Source organism: Pollachius pollachius, assembly GCF_949987615.1.
Source record: "Pollachius pollachius genome assembly, chromosome: 2".
In the NCBI taxonomy this organism is placed as follows: domain Eukaryota; kingdom Metazoa; phylum Chordata; class Actinopteri; order Gadiformes; family Gadidae; genus Pollachius; species Pollachius pollachius.
Window position 1 is genome coordinate 9,011,685 of NC_136935.1, and position 23,609 is coordinate 9,035,293.

Consider the following 23,609-nt stretch of genomic DNA (forward strand, 5'->3'; position numbering starts at 1 on the left):
TGCTAGCTCTATGTGTAGTTGTGTAGTAGTGTGTAGCTCTGTCTGTAGTTGTGCGTGTAGCTCTGTGTGCAGTTGTGTGTAGCTCTACGACCACTTGTAGTTGTGTGTGTAGCTCCACGTGTAGTTGTGTAGTTGTGTGCAGCGCTATGTGTGTAGTGCTGTGTGTGCAGCTCTGTGCGTGTAGTTCATAGTGTTACTGTTGTGCTTCTCAGCTGACTTCAAGATCCAGTGCTATGGAGAAGACCACCTGATGGTCCGGAACCAGGTCCTGAGCTGCAGCAGCAGAACCCAGCAGGCCTGCTACACCCGGGGTATACACACCTCCTCAAACACCTCCACCACCACCAATAACAACCAACTCCTCCACCTCCTCTGACACCACCTGCGTGTGTGTGTGTGTGTGTGTGTGTGTGTGTGTGTGTGTGTGTGTGTGTGTGTGTGCAGAGACCGGAGAGAAGGGCTGTGCTCGTCTGGATCTGTGTGAGCGTCCGGGCTGGAAGTGCTGCTTCACCAGCCTCTGCAACGCCTGAACGCTCCGCGGGGCTGCTCCTCTGGTCGGCTGCTCTGGTCTGCTGCTCTGGTCGGCTCCTCTGGTCTGCTCCTCTGGTCTGCTCCTCTGGTCTGCTCCTCTGGTCTGCTCCTCTGGTCGGCTCCTCTGGTCGGCTCCTCTGGTCCTTCTCCTCAATTCACCTGGACCTGATGTCTGTTCTGTCTGCCTTCATCTTATTGGACAAGAAGCTCAGCTAACTAGAGCTCAGCTAACTAGAGCTCAGCTGACTGGAGCCAAGCTTACTAGCGCTCAGCTAACTAGCACCCAGCTAATTAGTGCTTAGCTTACTAGATTCAAGCAAACCTTTATTCTGATGTATTTGAGCGAAATAAACTGATGAAAGTGTGCCCATGTCGTCGACTCTGCAGCACACAACAACACACTGTGTCAATACTAGCGGACAGCGGACGAAATAAACTGATAAAAGTGTGTCCATGTCGTTGACTCTGAAGCACACAACACACTGTGTCAACACTAGCGGACAGCGGACGTTGAGCGGGTCATGAGGGTTCAGGGTCTGTTGAGTCTGTTGATTCAGTCTGAACTAAAACACAACCAGTCTGCAAACCCTTTAACTGAAATCAAATTAAACATTGGGGTCTGCTCTCATTCCAACTACAACCACTTAGAACTGAGATGATAGAGGGTCTAACACGCAATAATTACAAAGAGTTGAAAAGCTAAACGTTCCACATTTCAAATCCCTCTGAAGGAACAGAGGTGAGGCTACTGCTCTCCTCTGACCCGACCTCTGACCTCTGACCTCTGAGGAGCAGTACCTTAAAACAGCAGTACCACGCTCACACCTGTCCAGGAGAGGAGAGGAGAGGACATACGAGGTGAGGAGAGGAGGAGGAGGAGGAGGAGGAGAGGAGAGAGGAGGAGAGGGAAGGGGAAAGAAGAGGAGAGAATAGGAGAGGAGGGAGGATAGGAGAGAAGAGGAGAGGGAAGGGGAGAGAAGAGGAGAGAATAGGAGAGGAGGGAGGAGAGAAGAGGTAAAGGGAGTGAAGAGGAGAGAGGGGGAGAGGAAAGAGGGGAGAGGAGAGGTGACAGAAGGAGAGGAGAGGAGAGAGAAGGGGAGCGAAGAGGAGAGAGGAGAAGGGGCCTGAACGGTAATGACGGGCGGGGGAATGTCAATCACAGCCTTGAAGAACTGATCTTCAGTGTGGAGGAAAACAAGCGGTCAAGAAGACAGACCATCCTCCAGAGAGGATGAGGTCAGAGGTCGGACCACAGCCCCCCCCACCCGCCCCCCCCCCCCAGGAGGACTCTCGAGGTCTTGGAGGTGAAGTGAGGGAACAAAGGGACATACACGGTGGTTGGTTTGGTTTAAAATGTTTATTTACTTATGGTTGAAATCTTCAGTACGGTTTCTGTCTTCTGACAGGAATGCATGAGAGATACGATTGGCTCAAAACACATCACATGATCAAGTTAAATCTCTTATCAGCAACCTCCCCCCCCCCCCCCCCCCCTCGTTTCACTTGAGTCTTGAAGCTGATCTCTTCAAACCCTTCCATTAAAAAACACAACGTCAGAAAGCAGAGACGATGAGACAGAAGTATAATGAGATCGTTAGATAGAAGTAGAGCGCTAGAAATATAACGACATAAGATAGATAGGCATGAAGAAATATGGCCAGAGAGATAGATATAGATGGATAGATTATACTACACTATGAACGGAGCCCCCCCTTCTCAAATCCCACATCCAGGATAGGCACACAGCTCTGAGTGGCAGGGACAACCACCCCTCCCCATTGGCTAAAACACATCATGTGACCAGATGCTGACGGATGAGGAGCTGAGGAGCAGCGACTGTCTCCCCCTAGTGGTGGAGCGGACACATGACGAGTGACAGCAGAAATATACACAAGAGGAAACCCATTATATACACACCGCTGACAGGGGGTGGAGAGAGAGAGCTGGCCCCGCCCCACTCACTGACCTACAGTACAGTAACAATAACACCTAAAGAAACATATGGCTCAAAGGAGGAAAAAAAACAGCTGCCCTCGGGGGCGGACCTCCCCCAGGAACCACCCCTCTACGCCCTGTGATGTCACTTCCTGTCAGCACCCGGAGTCCTACTCATTAACTCACATCATTGCTCTGGTTCGCTAGCCCCGCCCCATCACTCTCCTAACCCCGCCCCTAATCACTGTTTAGCCCCACCCCTAACTATACCCCAGTCCCACCCCAAAGCAAACCCTAACCCCGCCCCTAAACATCTCCTAACCCCGCCCCTAAACTCCTAACCCCGCCCTTAACATCTCCTAACCCCGCCCCTAAACTCCTAAACCCGCCCCAAAGCATCTCCTAAACCCGCCCCTTAACATCTCCTAACCCCACCCCTTAACATCTCCTAACCCCGCCCCTTAACATCTCCTAACCCCGCCCCAAAGCATCTCCTAAACCCGCCCCTTAACATCTCCTAACCCCGCCCCAAAGCATCTCCTAAACCCGCCCCTTAACATCTCCTAACCCTGCCCCTTAACATCTCCTAACCCCGCCCCTTAACATCTCCTAACCCTGCCCCTTAACATCTAACGCCGCACCTTAACATCTCCTGACCCCGCCCCTTAACATCTCCTAACCCCGCCCCTTAACATCTCCGAACCCCGCCCCTTAACATCTCCTAACCCCGCCCCTTAACATCTCCTAACCCCACCCCTTAACATCTCCTAACCCCGCCCCTTAACATCTCCTAACCCCGCCCGTTAACATCTCCTAACCCCGCCCCTTAACATCTCCTAACCCTGCCCAAACCATTGCCTGCCGACACCCCCAAAGCAACCAGGGTGTATCTCTGGTACGCGTGTATTTGTATGTGTCTGAATGCGTATGTGTGAGAATAAGTTTGTGTGTACATGTGTATGTGTGTATGTGTGCATGTATGTATGTGTGCGTCTGTCAGTGTGTCTGACCATTTAAAGACAGACATGCATTTACCAGAGATACAAGGAAGGGTTGCACACACACACACACACACACACACACACACACACACACACACACACACACACACACCTCCAGATGCTGACAGCTTACAAAAGAAGCAGAGCCTATTCCGGCAGAGGCCTGGTGGCGAGGGCGGGGGGGGAGTAGTGGGGAGGAGGAACGCATATTAAACGCTGAGACCAACGGGCCTCTCTCTCTCTCTCTCTCTCTCTCTCTCTCTCTCTCTCTCTCTCTCTCTCTCTCTCTCTCTCTCATTCCCTGTCTCTCTCTCTCTCTCTCTCTTTCTCTCTCTGTCTCTCTCTCTCTCTTCCTTCTCCATTTCTCTCCCCCCTACCCTCTATGTCTCTCTCTCTCTCTCTCTCTCTCTCTCTCTTTAGGAGGGTGGGGTGAAAGGGGGCAGGGCTTCATCGCTGGGAGTGGGCGTGTCCTCACTGGGAGTAGGCGTGTCCTCACTGGGGTCAAGGCTGTCCTTTGGACTGGCTGTGCTGTCGGAGGGGGACGGAGTCGACTCGGAGTGGGGCGGGGTTTCGGGTAAGCTCTCCTTCATCCCATTGGCCACGACCTCTTCGGCGGGCTCCTCCTCCTCGGGCTCCTGGACGCGGGCGGGGCTGAGAGGGCGGGGGCCGGGGTCCGCCCTGCGGGGCCCCTCCCCCAGTGCGGGGCTCTTCTCCACCAGCCTCCACTGCATGACGCTGGTGTCCTTCCCCCCGGTGGACACCAGGTGGCGGTCGTTGTGCAGGAAGCTCACGTTGGTCACATGACTGCTGTGGGCGCTGTACTTATGGCTGGGCGCCTGCAGGAAACAGGAAAAGGGAAGTGAACCCGGCAGCAAACTATATTTTATGTATCTATCTATATCTATCTATGTGTATATCTATAAAGACAAAACAATCAATAACAGGCAGAAAAGCACACTAGTAGAGAGACAGACAGACACACTAGGAATCTGAATCTGAATAGTAGAGAGACAGACAGAGAGACAGACAGACAGACAGGTCTACCTTTGCCCTGGAGCAGGGGTAGGCGAACAGGTGAACTTTACAGAAGTCGTCAGCGAGGGCGATCACCCTCCTGCTGTGAGAGCGAATCAGAGCGTTGATGTCCGTCCCATCAGATCCCTCCGGCCACACCCCTAAAGAGGATGTTATTATTAACATGGGAGGCCACACCCCTAAACAGGCGGTCATTATTAACATGGGAGGCCACACCCCTAAACAGGCGGTCATTATTAACATGGGAGGCCACACCCCTAAAGAGGATGTTATTATTAATATGGGAGGACACACCCATTATTAACATGGGAAGCCACACCACTTCACAGGACACCATTATTAACATTGGAGGCCACACCCCTACACAGGACACCATTATTAACATTGGAGGCCACACCCCTAAACAGGCGGTCATTATTAACATGGGAGGCCACACCCCTAAACAGGCGGTCATTATTAACATGGGAGGCCACACCCCTACCCAGGATGCCATTATTAACATGGGAGGCCACGCCCCTACACATGAGGTCATTATTAACATGGGAGGCCACACCCTTCACAGGATGTCATTATTACATGGGGGGCCACACCCTTCACAGGATGTCATTATTAACATGGGGGGCCACACCCTTCACAGGATGTCATTATTAACATGGGGGGCCACACCCTTCACAGGATGTCATTATTAACATGTAAGACCACACCCCTAGAAATGATATTATTATTGTGAGCTTGGACAACACACAAACCCAAGAATACGTTCCACACTGACCCATGTCACCAAACACACACACAAACATGCGCAAACACACACCCACACACACACACACGCACACACCGAACACGTGGAACCCGAGCACGCAGGTGTAGGTCGCCCAGTCGATGTCTTTGCACTCTGAGCGGTTCCTGATCAGTTTACAGCCGTTAGGAACGTCCCCTATGGAGAAAACACAGTTAGCAGGCTAACAAACCTAGCATGCTAACACACCGAGCACGCTAACACAGTTAGCACGCTAAAACACCTTGCACTCTACACATCTAACACGCTAACACTTCTAGAACGCCGACACATCTAACACGCTAAAACATCTAGCCCTAACACATCTAGCACGCTAACACATCCGTCATGCTAACACATCTAGAACGCTAACACACCTAGCACGCTACACATCCAGCAGGCTAACAAATCTAGCACGCTACACATCTGACATCGTGTCCCACCAGCTGCCTGCAGGACCCCTGGCTCTAGGTGTCCCTCCAGCTGCCTGCAGGACCCCTGGCTCTAGGTACTCACAGTAGAGGATCTCATAGTCCCCGGAGTTGGACATGATGAAGTTGTTGTCAGGAGACCAGTCAAGGTGGGTGATGTAGCTGGAATGTCCCTGAGAACAGAGAGTCAGTCAGGCATATGAACACACACACACACACACACACACACACACACACACACAGTGACAGACAGGCAGACAGACTCACAGTGCACTTCCCGTAGCGGGTGTACTTGCGGCCCTTGTCCGTCACGTTGTAGAGGTAAATGAAGTTGTCATGGGAACCGACGGCCAGCAGCGCTCCGTCTACAGGGGGCGGAGCCACACACAGGAAGTCCTTAAGGCGGCGTGGTCAGTTTCAATGGAACCCCGGAGCGGTAAGACCCCCCCTCGTTAGGTCTGACCCCCCCTTGTTAGGTCTGACCCCCCCTCGTTAGGTCTGACCCCCCCTTGTTAGGTCTGACCCCCCCTCGTTAGGTCTGACCCCTGCAGGCCCTCAGACGGCCTCTCAGCTGATCCTACAGGAAGGCCTGCTGCTTCCTGCTCCCCAACCCGGGGTCACAAGGGGTCACCCGGGGGTTACACCGGGTCACACGGGGGTCACCCAGCGTAACCCGGGGGTCACAGGGGGTCACACTGGGTCACACAGAGTCACACAGGGGTCCCACGAGGTCACACGGTCTGACCATGGCTTGGTTGCAATGGCGCTCCAGACAGGAAGTACTAAGCGTTTTGGCTCCACCCACCTACAGAGTAGCGCATGACGGACAGCTGCTCGTTGCCGTCGGTGTGGATCGCCACCAGGTCGGTGGTCTCGGCGTCCAGAACGTACCACCTGGGGGGAGACAGGGGGGTCATTAAGCCCTTGGCTATCCTAGCCGGGGCTACCGTTGGCCTGGGGCTCAGCAGCGAAGGCTCTGAGGGTTGTGTGAGGGTCAGAGCGATGACGGCCGCTCTAGAGCACTACTTACTTTCCAGAGTGGGTTCCTATGGCAACCACTGCGCCACTGGGATGGAAGTCTGCACAGTGGCCGTGCTCCTGAAACAAAGGACGGGTACCAGTGTAACTCACCCCTCATCACGGTTCCCACGGTTACTCAACCCTCAATAGTTACCATGAAATCAAATTTTTAATTGTGAATCTTTGAAGTTCTTTAGTGTAGCGTTTGGTCAGACTCACCTCCACCAGGCGCGTCCACTCCAGGGAGTGGTCCGCCGAGTTCCACATGCACACCTGGCGGTCCTGAGCACAGGTGAGGAACAGGTCCCTGAAGGGGTGGGAGGCCAGCCCCCACAGCTCGTCTGTGTGGCCCTGAAACACAAACAGCACGTTGTTCATCCTATGGTCCACACTTAGCACCTCGTTAACCACCTCATTAAACACCTGATCCACATGCAGCAACTTGTTAACCACCTCGTTAACCACCTGATCCACATGCAGCACCTTGTTAACCACCTCGTTAACTACCTGATCCACACGCAGCATCTTGTTAACCACCTCGTTAACCACCTGGTCCACACCCAGCCCCCTCATTAACCACCTCTTTCAACACCTGGTCCACACCTAGCAACTCATTAACCACCTCGTTAACCACCTGGTCCACATGCAGCACCTCGTTAACCACCTTGTTAACCAACTGGTCCACCCCTAGCACTTCGTTAACCACCTGGTCCACACCCACCACCTCGTTAACCACCTGGTCCACACCCACCACCTCGTTAACCACCTGGTCCACACCCACCACCTTGTTAACCACCTCTTTAACCACCTGGTCCACACACAGCCCCCTCGTTAATCACCTCGTTAAACACCTGGTCCACACTTAGCAACTTGTTAACCACCTGTTCCACACACAGCATCTCGTTAAGCACCTCGTTAACCACAAGGTCCACACCTAGCACCTCGTTAACCACAAGGTCCACACCTAGCACCTTGTTAACCACCTGGTCCCCAAGCAGGAACTCGTTAACCACCTGGTCCACACCCACCACCTGATTAACCCCCTCGTTAACCACCTGGTCCACACCTAGCACCTCGTTAACCACCTGGTCCACACGCAGGACCTTGTTAACCACCTGGCCCTGGGTCAGGGTACCCTCTAGGTCCCGGGTCAAGGTTTAAGGGTCTCACCTGGACCTCCACCTGGAAGCCGTCGTTGAAGGTTCCTCTAAGCAGGAAGTTCCTGGAGGTGCCGACCAGGAACTCCTCCCCGCGCCCCTCGGCCACAGCCCGGATGGTCCCGTACTGCTCCGGGACCTGGGGCACAGAACACATTGAGGACCAGGGGAGGGTACCCCCCTCAGGTCGGAGGGAGGGGTCCTGGGTGTGTTCATGTGTTTGTGTGTCTGCGTGTGTGTGTGTCTGCATGTGTGTCTACATGAGTGTGTGTGTGTGTCTGCGTTTTTTGTGTGTCTGCATGTGTGTGTGTGTGTCTGCGTGTTTGCATGTGTGTGTGTGTGTGTGAGCCTGTGTGTGCGTGTGTGTGTGTGTGTGCCTGCGTGTGTACCTCTATCTCCCTCTCGGGGTGCAGGTCGTGGTCCCAGAGGATGATCTTGCGGTCCTTCCCACCGCCGGTCAGCAGGGTGCCGTTCCTCATCTGACACAACGTGAACACACTGCCCTCGTGGGCCTTGACTTGACGCACAATCTGGTAGGCTGCACACACACACACACACACAGAAGATACAAACTTTAATGTTGATCAGAGTCGACCCACTCAGAAAACGTCATCATTGAGTGTTTGTTCAGGAGACGACATCAAAGAGCGGTGCTGACGGTGGTATCCTAGCAACAAGTCCTGACTGAACAGGTTTCATAGGTCCTTGGGGGTGAGTTACTGCTGCGTTACACACACTATAACATACACAGACCCTATGAGCACTACACACACACACACACGTTGAAGGGTGAACTACCATTCACTTCTGAGTCTTGTTGTGATAGTTCCTGATTTAGCCAACAGGGGGCAGCAAACTACAACTCTACATAGACAGACAGACAGACAGACAGACAGACAGACAGAGAGAAAGAGAGAGACACAGACAGAGAGACAGAGAGAGACAGAGAGAGAGAAAGAGAGAGACACAGACAGAGAGAGAGAGAGACAGAGAGAGAGAGACAGAGAGAGAGAAAGAGAGAGACACAGACAGAGAGACAGAGAGAGAGAGACAGAGAGAGAGACAGAGAGAGAGAAAGAGAGAGACACAGACAGAGAGACAGAGAGAGAGAGACAGAGAGAGAGAGACAGAGAGAGAGACAGAGAGAGAGAGAGACAGAGAGAGAGACATGGTAGAGCCCACATGGCAGGAACCTCTGCAGACTAATTGTTTTTGTTCCTGACATCTCCTCTCCACTGAGGGAAGATGCGTACTGATTACCATCCCCCCGACCCCCCCCCCCCCCCCCCCACACACACACAGGGTCTGGTACCTTTGGGCCCCTTCCCTGAGGGGGGCTCGGTAGCGCTGCGGGTCCAGACCAGCAGGATCCCCCCAGAGTCTCCGGTCAGGATGTCCCCCGAGCTCAGGAACGCCAGGCACTGCACGAACTTAGGCTTCTCGTACTTCTACAACCCCGCACGCACACGCACACACGCACACGCACAGACAACAAAAATATACACTCTCAATTTGCCTCATATTGAAAATAACTCACATTTGTAAAAGCAGCTTTTCTATACGAGGATCACATCTAAATCAAGAACCAACCAGAGGGGAGCGTGGTGTAGCGTCATGTGACGCGGTCATGTGACGCGGTCATGTGACGCGGTCATGTGACTCACCCCGAAGATGCCCTGCTTGCGGGCCAGCGAGCTGCCCCCCCACAGCCAGAAGAAGATGTGGGACTTCCCGCAGGTGACCAGCGTGTGGGGGTCGGTGGGGTGGAACTCCACCCACAGCACCACCTCATTGGTCGTCTGCCAATCACAACACACCGTCAGGCCACGCCCCTCACCACAAAACACGTTCTGTCACAAACTCAATGGCTGGGCGGTCAATTTCTTCTGATTGGTTGACAACGGGACCAGCTGATATCATTGCACCAATATGAGCCAATCAGAAAAGACTAATATATTAAAACAGCAATACAGAAATATAGCAGAAATATAGATTTATCTGACCAATCGCTAGAGGTTTATAAGAGTTAAGGGGATAGCTGATAACAGTTGATGACAGTTCATGACAGTTGATGACAAGTGATAACAGTTCAGAGTAGTTGATAACAGTTCATAGAAGTTTATAACAGTTGATAACAGTTGATAACAGCTTCCAATAGTCGGTCTCATTGTGTATTTACTTTGATCTCTGCAACCTTGCTCTTCTTCTGCCAGTCCCAGACGGTCAGCATGTGGTCATTACAGTCATCGATTACACTGAGATGGTGGCCGGAGTCCTGCGCACACACACACAAACACACACACACACACACACACACACACACACACAGTTAGAATACTAAAGAGTCGAACCTTGAGCGGCCGCGCTGGGCTCCAGTAGGCTCGCGGCTATGCTAGGCTAATGGCTATGCCTGGCTAGAAGCTATGCTAGGTTAGGAAGCGAGCCTTGACCCAAAGGAAGTGACTGGCAGAGCCCAGCCATTAGCCCGGCCATTAGCGCTGGATACTCACCGCCTTGGAGAAGGCTAGCGAGCCCACACCCCTCTCGAAGGTCCCTAGCCCCAGGATCTGCAGCGTGGACAGACTGACGCTGTCCCACACACGGACGTGGGGCTGCACGGCCTGCACACACACACACCTCATCAGTTATCACAGCCATGTAACCCCAACCCATTGATCAATAATTCCAGAGACGGAGGGGCGGGGCTTACGCGGCCATCCTTGTCCACGCCGGCAATCTGTCCTGTAGCGATACGGATCTTATCTGGATGGACGGCAAGACTGGGGCGAGAGAGAGAGAGAGAGAGAGAGATTTTATTAATTGAATCTATTCTAGATATTCTACTTTATGTTTAGTGTATCCATGGCAGGGTGAGCTGGGTGCTAGCCCGCTAGTTTTAGCCACTAGTCCGTTAGCGTAAGCCGCTAGCCCCACTTGCGTCAGCTGCTCACCACTTGACGCAGTCGGTGTGGCCCAGGTAGTGGCGCTGGGTGCGCTCCTCGTGGTTGAACAGCACCACCACGGAAGCGATGAAGTACACCACCTCCCCGGTGGGCAGCAGGCACACGTTGGCCCGGCAGTCCCGCCCCCGGTAGCCGTACCTGAGCCGCGCTAAGGAACCACTTCCTGCCACACAGGAAACACTTCTGGATTGGCCAATCAGAGAGGAGCCAGAGGAGGGGGCCGTGTTCAGAACCATGTCAACTACTCTAAGTGTTAAGTGGAGGTCAGTTAAGGGTAGGTGGAGGTCAGTTAAGGGTCACTGGAGGTCAGTAAAGGGTAAGTGGAGGTTAGTTAAGGGTTACTGGAGGTCAGTTAAGGGTAAGTTGAAGTCAGTTAAGGGTAAGTGGAGGTTAGTTACGGGTAAGTTTAGGTTAGTAAAGGGTAAGTTTAGGTTAGTTAAGGGTAAGTGGAGGTTAGTTAAGGGTGAGTGGTGGTAATTAAGTTAAGGATACACCCACTCCAGCCTCAGCCTTTCTGGGGGAAGCTCCGCCTTCACGTCGTCGTAGTTCTCCACCTCCGCCGGGAAGAACATGGTGATTGGCCGGCCGCGCATGAACATCTTGATGTGGTTCCCCTCTGCACACACACACACACACACACACACACACACACACACACACACACACACACACAATTAGAAGGAGAGGTCTATGTCTATGGATTCATTGAGGAAAGACAGACAGACAGAGACAGACAGACAGACAGACAGACAGACAGACAGACATACAGACATACAGACAGACAGGCAGCAGGCAGCACAAGGGGTTAAAAATAGCATCAAACCAACAGAAGAAGGAAAATGCCATTCAGATGAAGCTGGGTTTAAATCAACGGTTTCCAGGTAGACTTGGTCTCTCATGCCTGAACTGAGGTGAAGCTTGGATAGCAGTTAGCTTGTATAGCAGCCTAGATAGGTTAGCGGTAAGCGGTAAGCCTGCAACGGCTGCAAAAGAAAAGTAAAACGTTTTTAGAGATAAAAAGAAAAGGTTTGTCTGACCGAATTAGAAGTCAAAAGTTGCGGTCGGGTTTGAAAGTTTAAAGAAACCAGAGGTGGTGAAGTTCAAGCAATCATTCAAAAGCGGCTTCTAGTGCGGTAGCCTTAGCCTTGCTAGGCTGCTAGTCCGGTAGCCTTAGGCTCGCTAGGCTGCTAGTCCGGTAGCCTTAGGCTCGCTAGGCTGCTAGTCCGGTAGCCTTAGCCTTGCTAGGCCGCTAGTCTGGTAGCTTTAGCCTCGCTAGGCTGCTAATCCAGTAGCCTGTTGTTATGTTAGCATCAAGCATTTGCCACTGGCTGTTGAGTTAGCTCGAGTTAGCTTGCTGCTGCAGCGGCCACACTCACCTGCTTGGCTGTTCTTCTCACGCGTGGACATTTTAGCTTTAGGAATCCAGATAGAGACAGTTTCACTGACACATACGGCAGCTAAGAGCTCATGTGCTCTCAATGCTGTTGCTACCAGCACACACATATATACAGTAGCTAATGCTAACGACATATAGTTACTAATGCTAATGCTAACGACACTCAGACATATAGTTACTAATGCTAATGCTAACGACACTCAGACATATAGTTACTAATGCTAATGCTTATACTAACAACACTCAGACATAGTTACTAATGCTAATGCTAACAACACTGCTGTCGATGACATATATACACAGGGCAAACCCTTCATTCATTCATCCCATAGGCCGACCTCTGATCAGAACCACTCACTGATCGATTGATCAATGACCTGGTGTTTGGATTAATTTAAGTCAGCATACAATGAAGACGATGGTACGAGGAAGGACATAATTACCTTGGTTCACCACAGGATCTTTGTGTCTGGGGGAAATGATATCACGTTAGAAACAGTTATTCACTCTGTAATATTAATTATGCTTATTATAAATAATTATTACATGACCCCCGTGGGGATATTTTGTTTCGGATCATATGTAGGTGCTAAAGGAGTCACATGTGTATGTGTTTTATATGTATTAGCAATGTTACGCATGTGCATAACGTGTGTCTGACATGTGTGTGTAACATGTGCGTTAGGGGTGCGTATAGCTTGTGTGTATTCGATGTGTGTAACATGTGTGTAAAACATGTCTGTGTAACATGTATGTATAACATGTGTGTAACATGTATGTATAACATGTGTGTGCGCTACCTGTCACTGTTCTTCACCACCTTGGCCAGCAGCCTGGAGGTGGAGGCCGCCTTCACCAGCTTGCTCCGCCCCTCCTCCCCCCCGTCCCAGGTGCTGCTCTGGGAGCGCTCCATCCCAGAGGAGCGCTTAGCACTGGAACCCCTGAACACACACACACACACACACACACACACACACACACAGTAAGTAGGGCAGTAGAGATACTGTAGGGAGATGTGGAAGAGGAAGAGGAGGAGGATGCCCTGGGTTGTCATGGTGAAACGCTTAGTGAGATTGGATTGGACAGTCTTCGGTGCATTGGTCTAACCAGCAGCACCCTCTAGAGTGAGGTCACTAGAGTGAGGTCCCCTTCTAGAGTGAGGTCCCCCTCTAGAGTGAGGTCCCCCTCTAGTGAAGTCACCCTCCAGAGTGAGGTCACTATCTAGAGTGAGGTCCCCCTCTAGAGTGAGGTCCCCCTCTAGAGTGAGGTCACCAGAGTGAGGTCACCCTCAAGAGTGAGGACACCAGAGTGAGGTCACCCTCTAGAGTGAGGTCATCCTCTAGAGTGAGGTCACTATCTAGAGTGAGATCCCCCTCTAGAGTGAGGTCACCCTCTAGAGTGATGTCCCCCTCTAAAGTGATGTCCCCCTCCAGAGTGAGGTCACTATCTAGAGTGAGGTCCCCCTCTAGAGTGAGGTCCCCCTCTAGAGTGAGGTCACCAGAGTGAGGTCACCCTCTAGAGTGAGGACACCAGAGTGAGGTCACCCTCTAGAGTGAGGTCATCCTCTAGAGTGAGGTCACTATCTAGAGTGAGGTCCCCCTCTAGAGTGAGGTCACCCTCTAGAGTGATGTCCCCCTCTAAAGTGATGTCCCCCTCTAGAGTGAGGTCACTAGAGTGAGGTCCCCCTCTAGAGTGAGGTCACCCTCTAGAGTGAGGTCACCAGAGTGAGGTCCCCCTCTAGAGTGAGGTCACTACAGTGAGGTCCCCCTCTATTTAGGTCACCCTCTAGAGTGAGGTCACCCTCTAGAGTGAGGTCACTAGAGTGAGGTCCCCCTGTAGTGAGGTCACCCTCTAGAGTGAGGTCACTAGAGTGAGGTCACCCTCTAGAGTGAGGTCACCCTCTAGAGTGAGGTCACTAGAGTGAGGTCACTATCTAGAGTGAGGTCACTATCTAGAGTGAGGTCCCCCTCTAAAGTGAGGTCACTCTCTAGAGTGAGGTCAATATCTAGAGTGAGGTCACTATCTAGAGTGATGAAACAGAGATCTTTATTTCTTCATTTAAATATTCTCACTTGTGTCACATGATTCCAGAGCATCCCTCAGAGAGCGTAGAGTAGTTAGCGCTAGCTGTTGCTAGCACTGGGAGTAAGCAGAGCGCTAAGTGTACCAAGCACTAGGTAACAGTCAGAGAGGACGTCTCACAGGGGAAACAGTTAGCATGCAGCAGCCGTTAGCTAGAGAGAGAGAGAACATTAGAGGAGCAACCAGAAGGAACCAGGAGGTCAGGGCTGGTAATCACACCACTAATTAGCCACTAGTTAGCTTAGCAGGAAGAGAGAGAGAGAGAGCCAAGAGAGAGAGCTGGGAGAGAGAGCGTTCAGCTCAGAACATCTAACCATCAGATGGGAGTGAGTGACAGAGAGAGAGCGAGAGCGAGAGAGATAGCAGTTCATTAGTAGTGATGGTTGGAGGTAGCTTGTTGTTAGTCCTGTGAGCCTGAAGAGGATCAGCAAACAAGGCTAGCTGAAGAGTAGCAGGAAAAGAACAGTTAGCGTCGTGATGAAGCTAGCTGTAGCTTAGAAGGAGAAGAACAGTTAGCGTCCAGACGATGCTAGCTGTAGCGTAGCAGGAGAAGAACAGTTAGCGTCAAGACGATGCTAGCTTTAGCGTAGCAGGAGAAGAACAGTTAGCGTCGAGACAATGTCAGCTGTAGCGTAGCAGGAGAAGAACAGTTAGCGTCAAGACGATGCTAGGTGAAACCTTTTGAGGGGGGAGGGGCCTTTGGTGGAGTCTGCTGATTGGCCGGCGGCCCGCTGGGTCTGGGGGGGGTGGGGGGAGGAGGGGTGGCTGGGGGAGGGGGAGGGGGCGGGGGAGGGGGAGGCGGCGACGGAGGAGGAGGAAGCAGCGGCGGGAGAGGCCGCCTGGTTCTCCTGGATGCCCTCCATCTGGGGCCGGCCCGCCTCCTTCCTCCTCTCCTCGACTCCGCTGTGGAGGAGAACCAGGAGGCGTTAGCATGAGGAGGAGCAGGAGACTAGAGGAGGAGACTAGAGGAGGAGGGGACATGGGGATGAGGAGACGAGAGGAGGAGACTTTGGGAGGAGGAGACAAGGGGATGAGAAGGAGACATGGGGAAGAGGAGACGTGTCCTCAAGTGGCCATGAGTTAATGGCTACAAGCGTCATGGCTATGGGCTTCTAGGCTAGAAGCTAAGTGGATAACGTTATGTGGCTAGGTGCTAAATGGCTAGGAGCTTTGTGGTTAGGAGCTAAGTGGCTAAGAGCTAAGTTCCTAGGAGCTATTTGGCTTGGAGCTAAGTGTCTAGGAGCAATGGGCTAGGAGCTTTGTGGCTTGGAGCTATGTGGCTGGGAGGTATGTGGTTAGGAGCTAAGTGGCTAAGAGCTAAGTGGTTAGGCGCCATGTGGCTTGGAGCTAAGGGGCTAAGAGCTGAGTGGCTAGGAGCTAAGTGGCTAACAGCTAAGTGGCTAATAGCTAAGTGGCTAGGAGCTAGGTGGCTAAGAGCTAAATGGCTGCGATCAGAACTAGAGAACAAGTTGTGGGGAGGAGGGACACAACATCAACAACAACACAACATCAACAACAACTTAACACGAACAACAACACAACATCCACAACACAACGTGCGCCCGGTCCAGAACACTGTCTGAAGACTGAAACATGATTAATATGAGGTCACAGATTCACATCCAGGGTCTGGAGACAGGAACCACCAGAGGAACCACCAGGGGAACTACCAGAGGAACCAGAGAGGAACCACCAGAGGAACCACCAGAGGAACTACCAGAGGAACCACCAGAGGAACCACCAGAGGAACCACCAGAGGAACCAGAGAGGAACCACCAGACGAACCACCAGAGGAACCACCAGAGGAACCAGAGAGGAACCACCAGAGGAACCACCAGAGGAACCACCAGAGGAACTACCAGAGGAACCACCAGAGGAACCGCCAGAGGAAACACCAGAGGAACCACCAGAGGAACCACCAGAGGAACCACAAGAGGAACCACCAGAGGAACCACCAGAGGAACCAGAGAGACCAGGGGAGGGTCCTGAAAGTCCTAGGTGGTCCTGGGAAAGGACCATGACCCGGACGGCCGGGGACATCCTGGTCAAACCGTGTACCATCTTCATTTAATATAGAACTCCATTTAGAGTGTGTGTGTGTGTGTGTGTGTGTGTGTGTGTGTGTGTGTGTGTGTGTGTGTGTGTGTGTGTGTGTGTGTGTGTGTGGATGTGTGTGTGTGTGTGGATGTGTGTGGATGTGTGTGTGTGTGTACCTCTTGGCGGCGGAGGACAGTGTGTCCTTGCGTGTGACAGACACGGAGGAGGAGTCCCGGGGCCGGTGGGCGGGGCGTCCTGCCGGCCCCCCGTTGGAGATAGAGGACAGGGAGTAGGCCTCCCGCAGGGGGGTCCCGCCTGGGGGGAGGGGGGCACAGGGGGTTATCACAGTGGGGTTAGCCTCAAGGGGTAGCATCAGAGGGGACCACAGGGGTTAGCACCGTGACGTCAGCACCAGGAGGTTAGCACCATGGGGTTAGCACCATGGGGTTAGCACCAGGGGGTTAAAACAGTGGGGTTAGCACCATGACGTTAGCACCAGGAGGTTAGCACCATGGGGATAGCACCAGGGGGTTAGCACCATGGGGTTAGCACCAGGGGGTTAGCACCATGGGGTTAGCACCAGGGGGTTAAAACAGTGGGGTTAGCACCATGACGTTAGCACCTAGAGGATAGTTAGCACCAGGAGTTTATCACAGGGAGGCACACCCACCTTTCCCCGGTTTCTTGGCCGAGGCAGGGGGCTTGGCCTCCTCGGTGGCGGCCAGGCGTCGCAGCACGTCGGCCAGTGCCGCCTTCAGCACCATCAGCTCGTCCTCCTGCTGCTGTACCCGCAGCTCCAGCGCCGCCAGACGCTCCGTCACGTCCGACGCACTGTGGCCCGACATGCTGTCGTCTGGGGGAGGGGCACAGCGTCAGCACCGGGATGTCACCGTTGTGACCGACACAAAAACACACTGCCAGGTGATGTAGTACTACTGTATGTTCTATAAGTACTACTGTATGTACGTCCTGGCACCTAGAAACAGTACTTAGCATGGTGTAGCATCCTGTCCTCGCTGGCTAGCTAAATGCCCTCAATTTAATTGTGACACCACTCAAACTTTGAGGACAAATGGACCACAGTTTGAAACCCGGATGAAGAATGCAGGATAATGAACAACGGAACCCAGAGCCCTAAGTTAAGACGGTCAGGAACACCTCCACAAAGCTAGAGGGAGCCGGTGATCGCACCAGCAACCTTCCGGGCACCACACCACCTGCTCCACCTCCTTAGACACCCCAGATACTCCTCAGAGTGTAGTAGGAGTAGCAACAGATACTCCTCTATAGTAAGAGTAACAACAGATACTCGTCTATAGTAGGAGTAACATCAGTTAAGATACATGTATCAGTGGGGATGTCATAATGACACAACCAGGACGTATGATGTCATGATGAAACAAGGAGGATTTATGATGTCACAAGGATTCATGATGTCATGATGTGATGAAACGATGATGATGATCTATGACGACACACTGTTGCTGCAGTGGTGTGTGTGTGTGTGTGTGTGTGTGTGTGTGTGTGAGAGAGAGCTGAGGAATGAGGAATGTTACAGACCACTGTGAGATATGACAAGTACAGGGAACACACACACACACACACACACACACACACACACACACAGCTGCGAAGTAAAACAAACGGAAAATAATGTTTTCGATAAAAAGTTCTACTGACAGGAAATGAGGTCACACCATCTTAGCCAATAGTTCAATAATTTATGACCAGGAAGTAAGCATTTTGACTTCCTGTGTGGTTATGCCACCGTGCAAGGAGCTTACACACCGTCAGAGCCAACTAGCACAAAGCTAACACATAGCCAGACCCAGCTCGCAGGAAGCTAACACAAAGCCAACCCCTGCTAGCACAATGCTAAGACATAGCCAGACCCAGCTAGCATGAAGGTAACACATAGCCAGACCCAGCTAGCACAAAGCTAACACATAGCCAGACCCAGCTAGCATGAGGCTAACGCATAGCCAAACCCAGATACCATAAAGCTACATATAGCCAGTCCCAGCTAGCATGAAGCCAACAACAAGTCACTTTTGATAAAATCCTCTGGCAGATGTCTAAATATAAATGAATGTGTAGGTTACTTTATTCTATTTGCCACGGAACCCCATCTGGAGATGTCATCAGATTATATATATATAGACTCTCGGGTGTGTCTCCAGTAGTCTTTGAAGTTACTAATGATTTATACAAGACCAGTTGGGGCAGATACACACACACACACACACGAGCATGACAGACAGTTTGTGGTAAGCGAGGACCTGCAGCAATCAGCCTACAACCAGCCTGTACAACCAGCCTGCAACCAGCCTGTACAACCAGCCTCTACAACCAAACTACAACCAGCCTGTACAGCCAGCCTGCAGCCAGCCTGTACAACCAGCCCATACAGGCTCATATTTAAGTTTGCATTTACGTGTGTGAGTGAGTATTGTTGCCACCCCACATTCCACCCAGATCTGGTTCCAATTATCTCTTCCTCTCTCCCCCTCTCTCTCTCCCTCTGTCTTTCTCCCTATCCTATCCCCCCCCTGCACCCCCCCACCCCTCTCTCTCCCTCCCCCCTTCCCGTGCAGGTTGGATATTATTCTTCAAATAAAGATTCACAATATTATAAAAAGGTATATATATAATTGGAAACAGTGGTGGTGTTCTCTGTCCTCATAGTTGTGGTGTTCTCTGTCCTCATAGTGGTGGTGTTCTCTGTCCTCATAGTGGTGGTGTTCTGTGTCCCCATAGCCCAGTGCTGGTGTTCTCCACCACAGTGGGGTTTTTCTAATTTTTACTGCCGTCCACACCCTCCACTCCCTTAATGGACAAGCAGCTTAGAGGAAGGCCCATCGTTACCTGGACAGCAGGCTGATGCTCATTCAGCAGGAGAGTGAAGTTGGTCCCATCATAACGTATTTACATCTTGTCTCTCAGTAGTCTTTAGAGGCAGGACAGCCTCCAGACCTCTGAGGTCAGTAGGTTTTAGAGGCAGGACAGGCTTTTGGTTGATGCACTGGAGGAGCGTCTTTTTGGCAGTTAGTTGCTGCCGTCAATGACGACCAATAAAATTTACAAGCGGCGCTTCCTTTTCACACCTCCTTTCGAATCTGCAGGAAACGGATTCAAACTGCTGCACATGGACTTCCTGTCCAACCAGATTCAGTTCAGGGTTTTTACACAAAGCTGAACTAAATCCTATCTGGGGTTCTGAACATGATCGCTAAAGACTGATGGTTGAATGAGTGAATGAGTGGTGACTCAGTGACTCAGTGAGGGGCGACACAGTGACTCAATGAGGGGTGACACAGTGAGGGGTGACACAGTGACTCAATGAGGGGTGACACAGTGAGGGGTGACACAGTGAGGGGTGACACAGTGAAAGGGTGACACAGTGGTGGATGAGTGAGTGATGAGCCAAAGAGCGGTCGGGGGAGGACAGATGAAGGCTTTGTTCCTCGTTGGGTTTATTGCTCCACACAGGATGACCTTAGTGTGTGTGTACGTGCACGCCTCACTATAAATCCACACACACACACACGGTCTTCACAGATACTTATTAAAGTCCATTCATATCAAAACCATGTCAGCACGTGTGTGTGTATGTGTGTGTGTGTGTGTGTGTGTGTGTGTGTTCGTGTGTGAGATAGACAAGTTTAGGCTAATGATTAATGCATCATTTACATTGCAGGAGACAGACAGACAGACATATAGAAATGTTAATTTGAAACGGTTGCATGTGTCTACATGCCAGCTAATATAGGATAGTGTGTGTGTGTGTGTGTGTGTGTGTGTGTGTGTGTGTGTGTGTGTGTGTGTGTGTGTGTGTGTGTGTGTGTCTTTTAGACAAGTGTCAGCCTGTCACTTACTATGTTGCACATTCTAACAGTGCACTCTCTCTCTCTCTCTCGCTCTCTCTACACTGTACCATGGTAGTACCACAGTACTAACATAATACTACAATACTAACACAATACTACCGTTGTCCCTCAGTACTTACATAGTACCAAAGTACTACCGTGTGTGTGTGGGAATGCAGCCCACAGCACATTACTGATTTGTTGGTGACAGACACCTAAAAATACCCCCCCCTCCCCAACCCCCCCAAGCAGATCAATGTAGCAGTGATCAGAGGTCAGGGGTCACGAGCCAGTTGGCAGCAGATAGCCTAGCCTAGCCTACCCCCTCCCTCTCAATCTCTATTGGTTCTTGGCGATGGAAAGTCAGGATTTGATCAATAGAATAGCCACATCATTGTGATTATGTTGAGTGACAGCTGCCACCAATGAATCAACATGCAGAAAGTGCTGTCAATCAACGAAAACCTTTGTACGGATCCTGAATCCAAAGGAGCATCACGGAGACAGAGACCTGGGGAGCAGGTGGGGGTCAGAGGTCAGGGGTGACCTGGTTCAGCATAGGATCTGACCCTACCACCCTGCAGTATACAGCTGGAGAGAAACCTTTCAGCCAATCAGAGAGACCCACACGCACACACGACACCTCACTACTCATTAACTTCAGTTCAAAAAGGCAGCGTTCAGATATTCTGCTCAAATGTCTATCTGTCTGCCAAATGAGGAAGAGAAAAAAAGAGGGCAGATGTGTTTGTCTGTCTGTCTGTCTGTCTGTCTGTCTGTGTGTGTGTGTGTTGACACACGTCCACCATGTAGCTGATATCTCGAAGCATGATGCTAGATTTCACCTTTTATAGCCAGCATGCTCACCCGATATTGCAATGCATCGTGGGATACTTTATTGACTTCAAGTCAATAAAATCCCTCAGGTCGCTCTGATAATGACTCCCACACTACAGACCATGTTACAGTAAGGCCTTAGCATTAGCTTGCGTTAGCTCCAACACAGTGGAGCCTCTGGTGGCCACACACATCATGAGCCTGCAGAGTGTATGTGTATATGTTTATGTTTATGAGTTTGTGGCACCTGGCTTCGGACCAGTCTATTTTTAGTCTATTGACAGTTAAAAGTCAGAGTGTCTGTGATTGGTTGCTCTGGGAGGAGGAGGGGGGGTCAACACACCCAGTAGGGCGTCTTTGGCGGTAAAACACCCTCCATGACCAGCCATTATAAAAACATCTGCCCTCGAACCTCTGATTGGTGGACTGCACATCAAATGGGTGACCTCAAGCCGATGCCATTGTTCTAAGGAGCTTCATCAAAACACTGCATAATGTTCCTGGTTGACCACGATTGGTTAGAATCATCAGCCTTCCACCAATCACATTCAGTGGTCTGATTTACGAGAAATTAAATTATATAATCTTTGAATTCCTGTTCATTACAAGAGAGAGCGAGAGAGAGAGCGAGACCGAGAACGAGCGCGAGAGAGAGAGAGAGGGAGAGGGAGAGAGAGAGAGAGAGACTCGGGTCGGTCTTGACCCAGATGGATATCGTGATCCGAGCGGTACTGATGCTGAAGATGCTTCAGTGCTCTTCCTCTCATCCAGCAGGCTGGACCGTCCTTTACCACTGAGACGGTGCCGTCCCACAATGCCTTGCACCAATGCATTATTTGGCCGTTCAATAAAACCAACGCTCAACATGACATCTGGCCTAGCAACGTAGGCTGCGACACGGCCTAGATCCTTGTCAGATCCTCCTTCGAGGTCAAGGAGCATTATAGAGAGAGAAAGAGAGCGAGAGCCAGAGAGGTTAGAATTAGAGATTATTATTGGATTATAATTACAGATTAGGGTTATGGGAGGGTGCCAACTGATTAAGCTTGATCTGGATTACACACACACAGACCGTGCACACACACGCGCACACACACACACACACACACACACACACTCACTCTTCGGTTTCATTCGACATGATTTGCATTCTATATTGTCATATTATCTCCTTTAGATTAGATGTTTCAGAGAGCATGACCAGTCAGTCTTCAGACAAGTCAGTCTATCAGACAAGTGTCTCTCAGACCAGTGAGTCTGTCAGACCAGTGATTCTGTTGGACTGTGAATACACCAGGCCGCTAGATAGAGGAGTTATTGTGTCAAATGACGGAGGAATCTCCACGCGCATCAATTTACAACGTGTTATAATGACATACATACACACAGACACGCACACACAAGCAAGCACGCGCGCACACTCACGCACACGCACGCACCGCCAGACGGGCTGAATAAATCGCTTCCTGGGTCTTTGTCTGCTAGAACCGGATCACAGACCTGCCTGACGTCATGAGCACTTGAAAAACGTCATAATTCTCTGCATTGTTCGCAGCCCGAGGCTGCAGGCGCGAGGCTACGGTCCAGCCCTGCGGGTCTGTAGGGTTCGAGCCCCGGGGGTCTATAGGGGACTAGCCCTGGGGTTCTGGAGGGGTCTCACCGGACCAGTCTACTGACGCAGAGCCGACGCAGTAGCGTCAGTGCTGCGGGCTGATCAACAGAGCGGCGGGGTTCCCCGTGCATGTACACAGCAGTGACACGTGTCTGTAGCGGCGCGGCGGATGGCACGCATTCCACCGCCGTACGCCGCAAACACAACCCGCCATCCCGCTGCAGTACCGACCCGCTTCACCCCTCGTACTCACCCAGACTCCCGGTGAGCCCGTCCATCGGTGAGAGATTCCCCCCGGCTACGACGGCTCTCTGGCGGATCTCCTTTATCGGTATCCGCGGAGGTTCGGCGGACCGTCGGCCTCGGCCCGGGCTCTTCACGCGGAGACGGTGGACGGTAGCTCGGCTCCACGCAGAGACCCGACCTCTCGGTGTTTACCGGCCAGTCGCGGTGAAATCTCGGTCCGAGACACGCTGCTGGCTCCCGGGGGGGGCCTGTTGATCACGTTATTTTCGCTTGACTCCACTACCACACACTCGCACACCAATGCCTTCCTTCGGTCTGGGGGAGGGCGACTCTCTGGCTTTCGCGTTTCCGACTCCGCCTGCTTTGGCAGAGAGCGCTTCCCCCGCCAGCGGACCGGCTGCCGAGTCCTGCCGCCTGCAGAGCGTCTAGGCCGGGGAGGCATCCTCTGGGAGGCCGCTGGGGAGGCAGCGCCACCGTGCGTCCAGTCGGGCGGAAACTAATCTGGAATATCACATTAGAACCATCAATAGCGCTGATGCAGGCTACTACCATCATATCTACTACAATATACTGTGGTTGGCCTACACGAGGAACACACTTTTAGTATACTGCAGCAGGCCTTCATGAGGAACACACTGGCAGTATACTGCAGTAGTTCCTCTACAGGGTCTGGTGTTCCTCT

At 51.9% G+C, this 23,609-nt stretch overlaps 2 protein-coding genes across 2 annotated transcripts in view; one reads left to right on the forward strand and one right to left on the reverse strand.

Annotated features, from left to right (window-relative positions):
* LOC307070481 (uncharacterized protein) overlaps positions 1 to 896 on the forward strand; it is a 1,264-nt gene extending 368 nt beyond the window's left edge. Inside the window, exons 2-3 of the mRNA XM_079728967.1 lie at positions 213 to 311; positions 445 to 896. Of these exons, the coding sequence (XP_079585093.1) occupies positions 213 to 311; positions 445 to 530 (185 nt within the window). The 3' untranslated portion in view covers positions 531 to 896. The remainder of the gene's footprint in view (positions 1 to 212; positions 312 to 444) is intronic.
* A 2,388-nt stretch (positions 897 to 3,284) lies between these two features.
* Positions 3,285 to 23,235, reverse strand: eml4 (EMAP like 4). The gene is made up of 24 exons (XM_079728779.1): positions 22,935 to 23,235; positions 17,037 to 17,219; positions 16,543 to 16,681; positions 15,008 to 15,232; positions 13,048 to 13,188; positions 12,691 to 12,716; positions 12,228 to 12,263; positions 11,344 to 11,467; positions 10,840 to 10,989; positions 10,599 to 10,668; positions 10,399 to 10,509; positions 10,068 to 10,163; positions 9,553 to 9,687; positions 9,201 to 9,336; positions 8,278 to 8,426; positions 7,902 to 8,027; positions 6,951 to 7,082; positions 6,742 to 6,809; positions 6,517 to 6,605; positions 5,979 to 6,076; positions 5,797 to 5,884; positions 5,341 to 5,439; positions 4,512 to 4,642; positions 3,285 to 4,303 (listed from the first exon to the last, which is right to left on the reverse strand). The coding sequence occupies exons 1-24, from the start codon at positions 22,957 to 22,959 to the stop codon at positions 3,884 to 3,886; spliced, it is 2,997 nt and encodes a 998-aa protein (XP_079584905.1). The 5' UTR covers positions 22,960 to 23,235; the 3' UTR covers positions 3,285 to 3,883.
* Between the last annotated feature and the right edge of the window lie 374 nt (positions 23,236 to 23,609).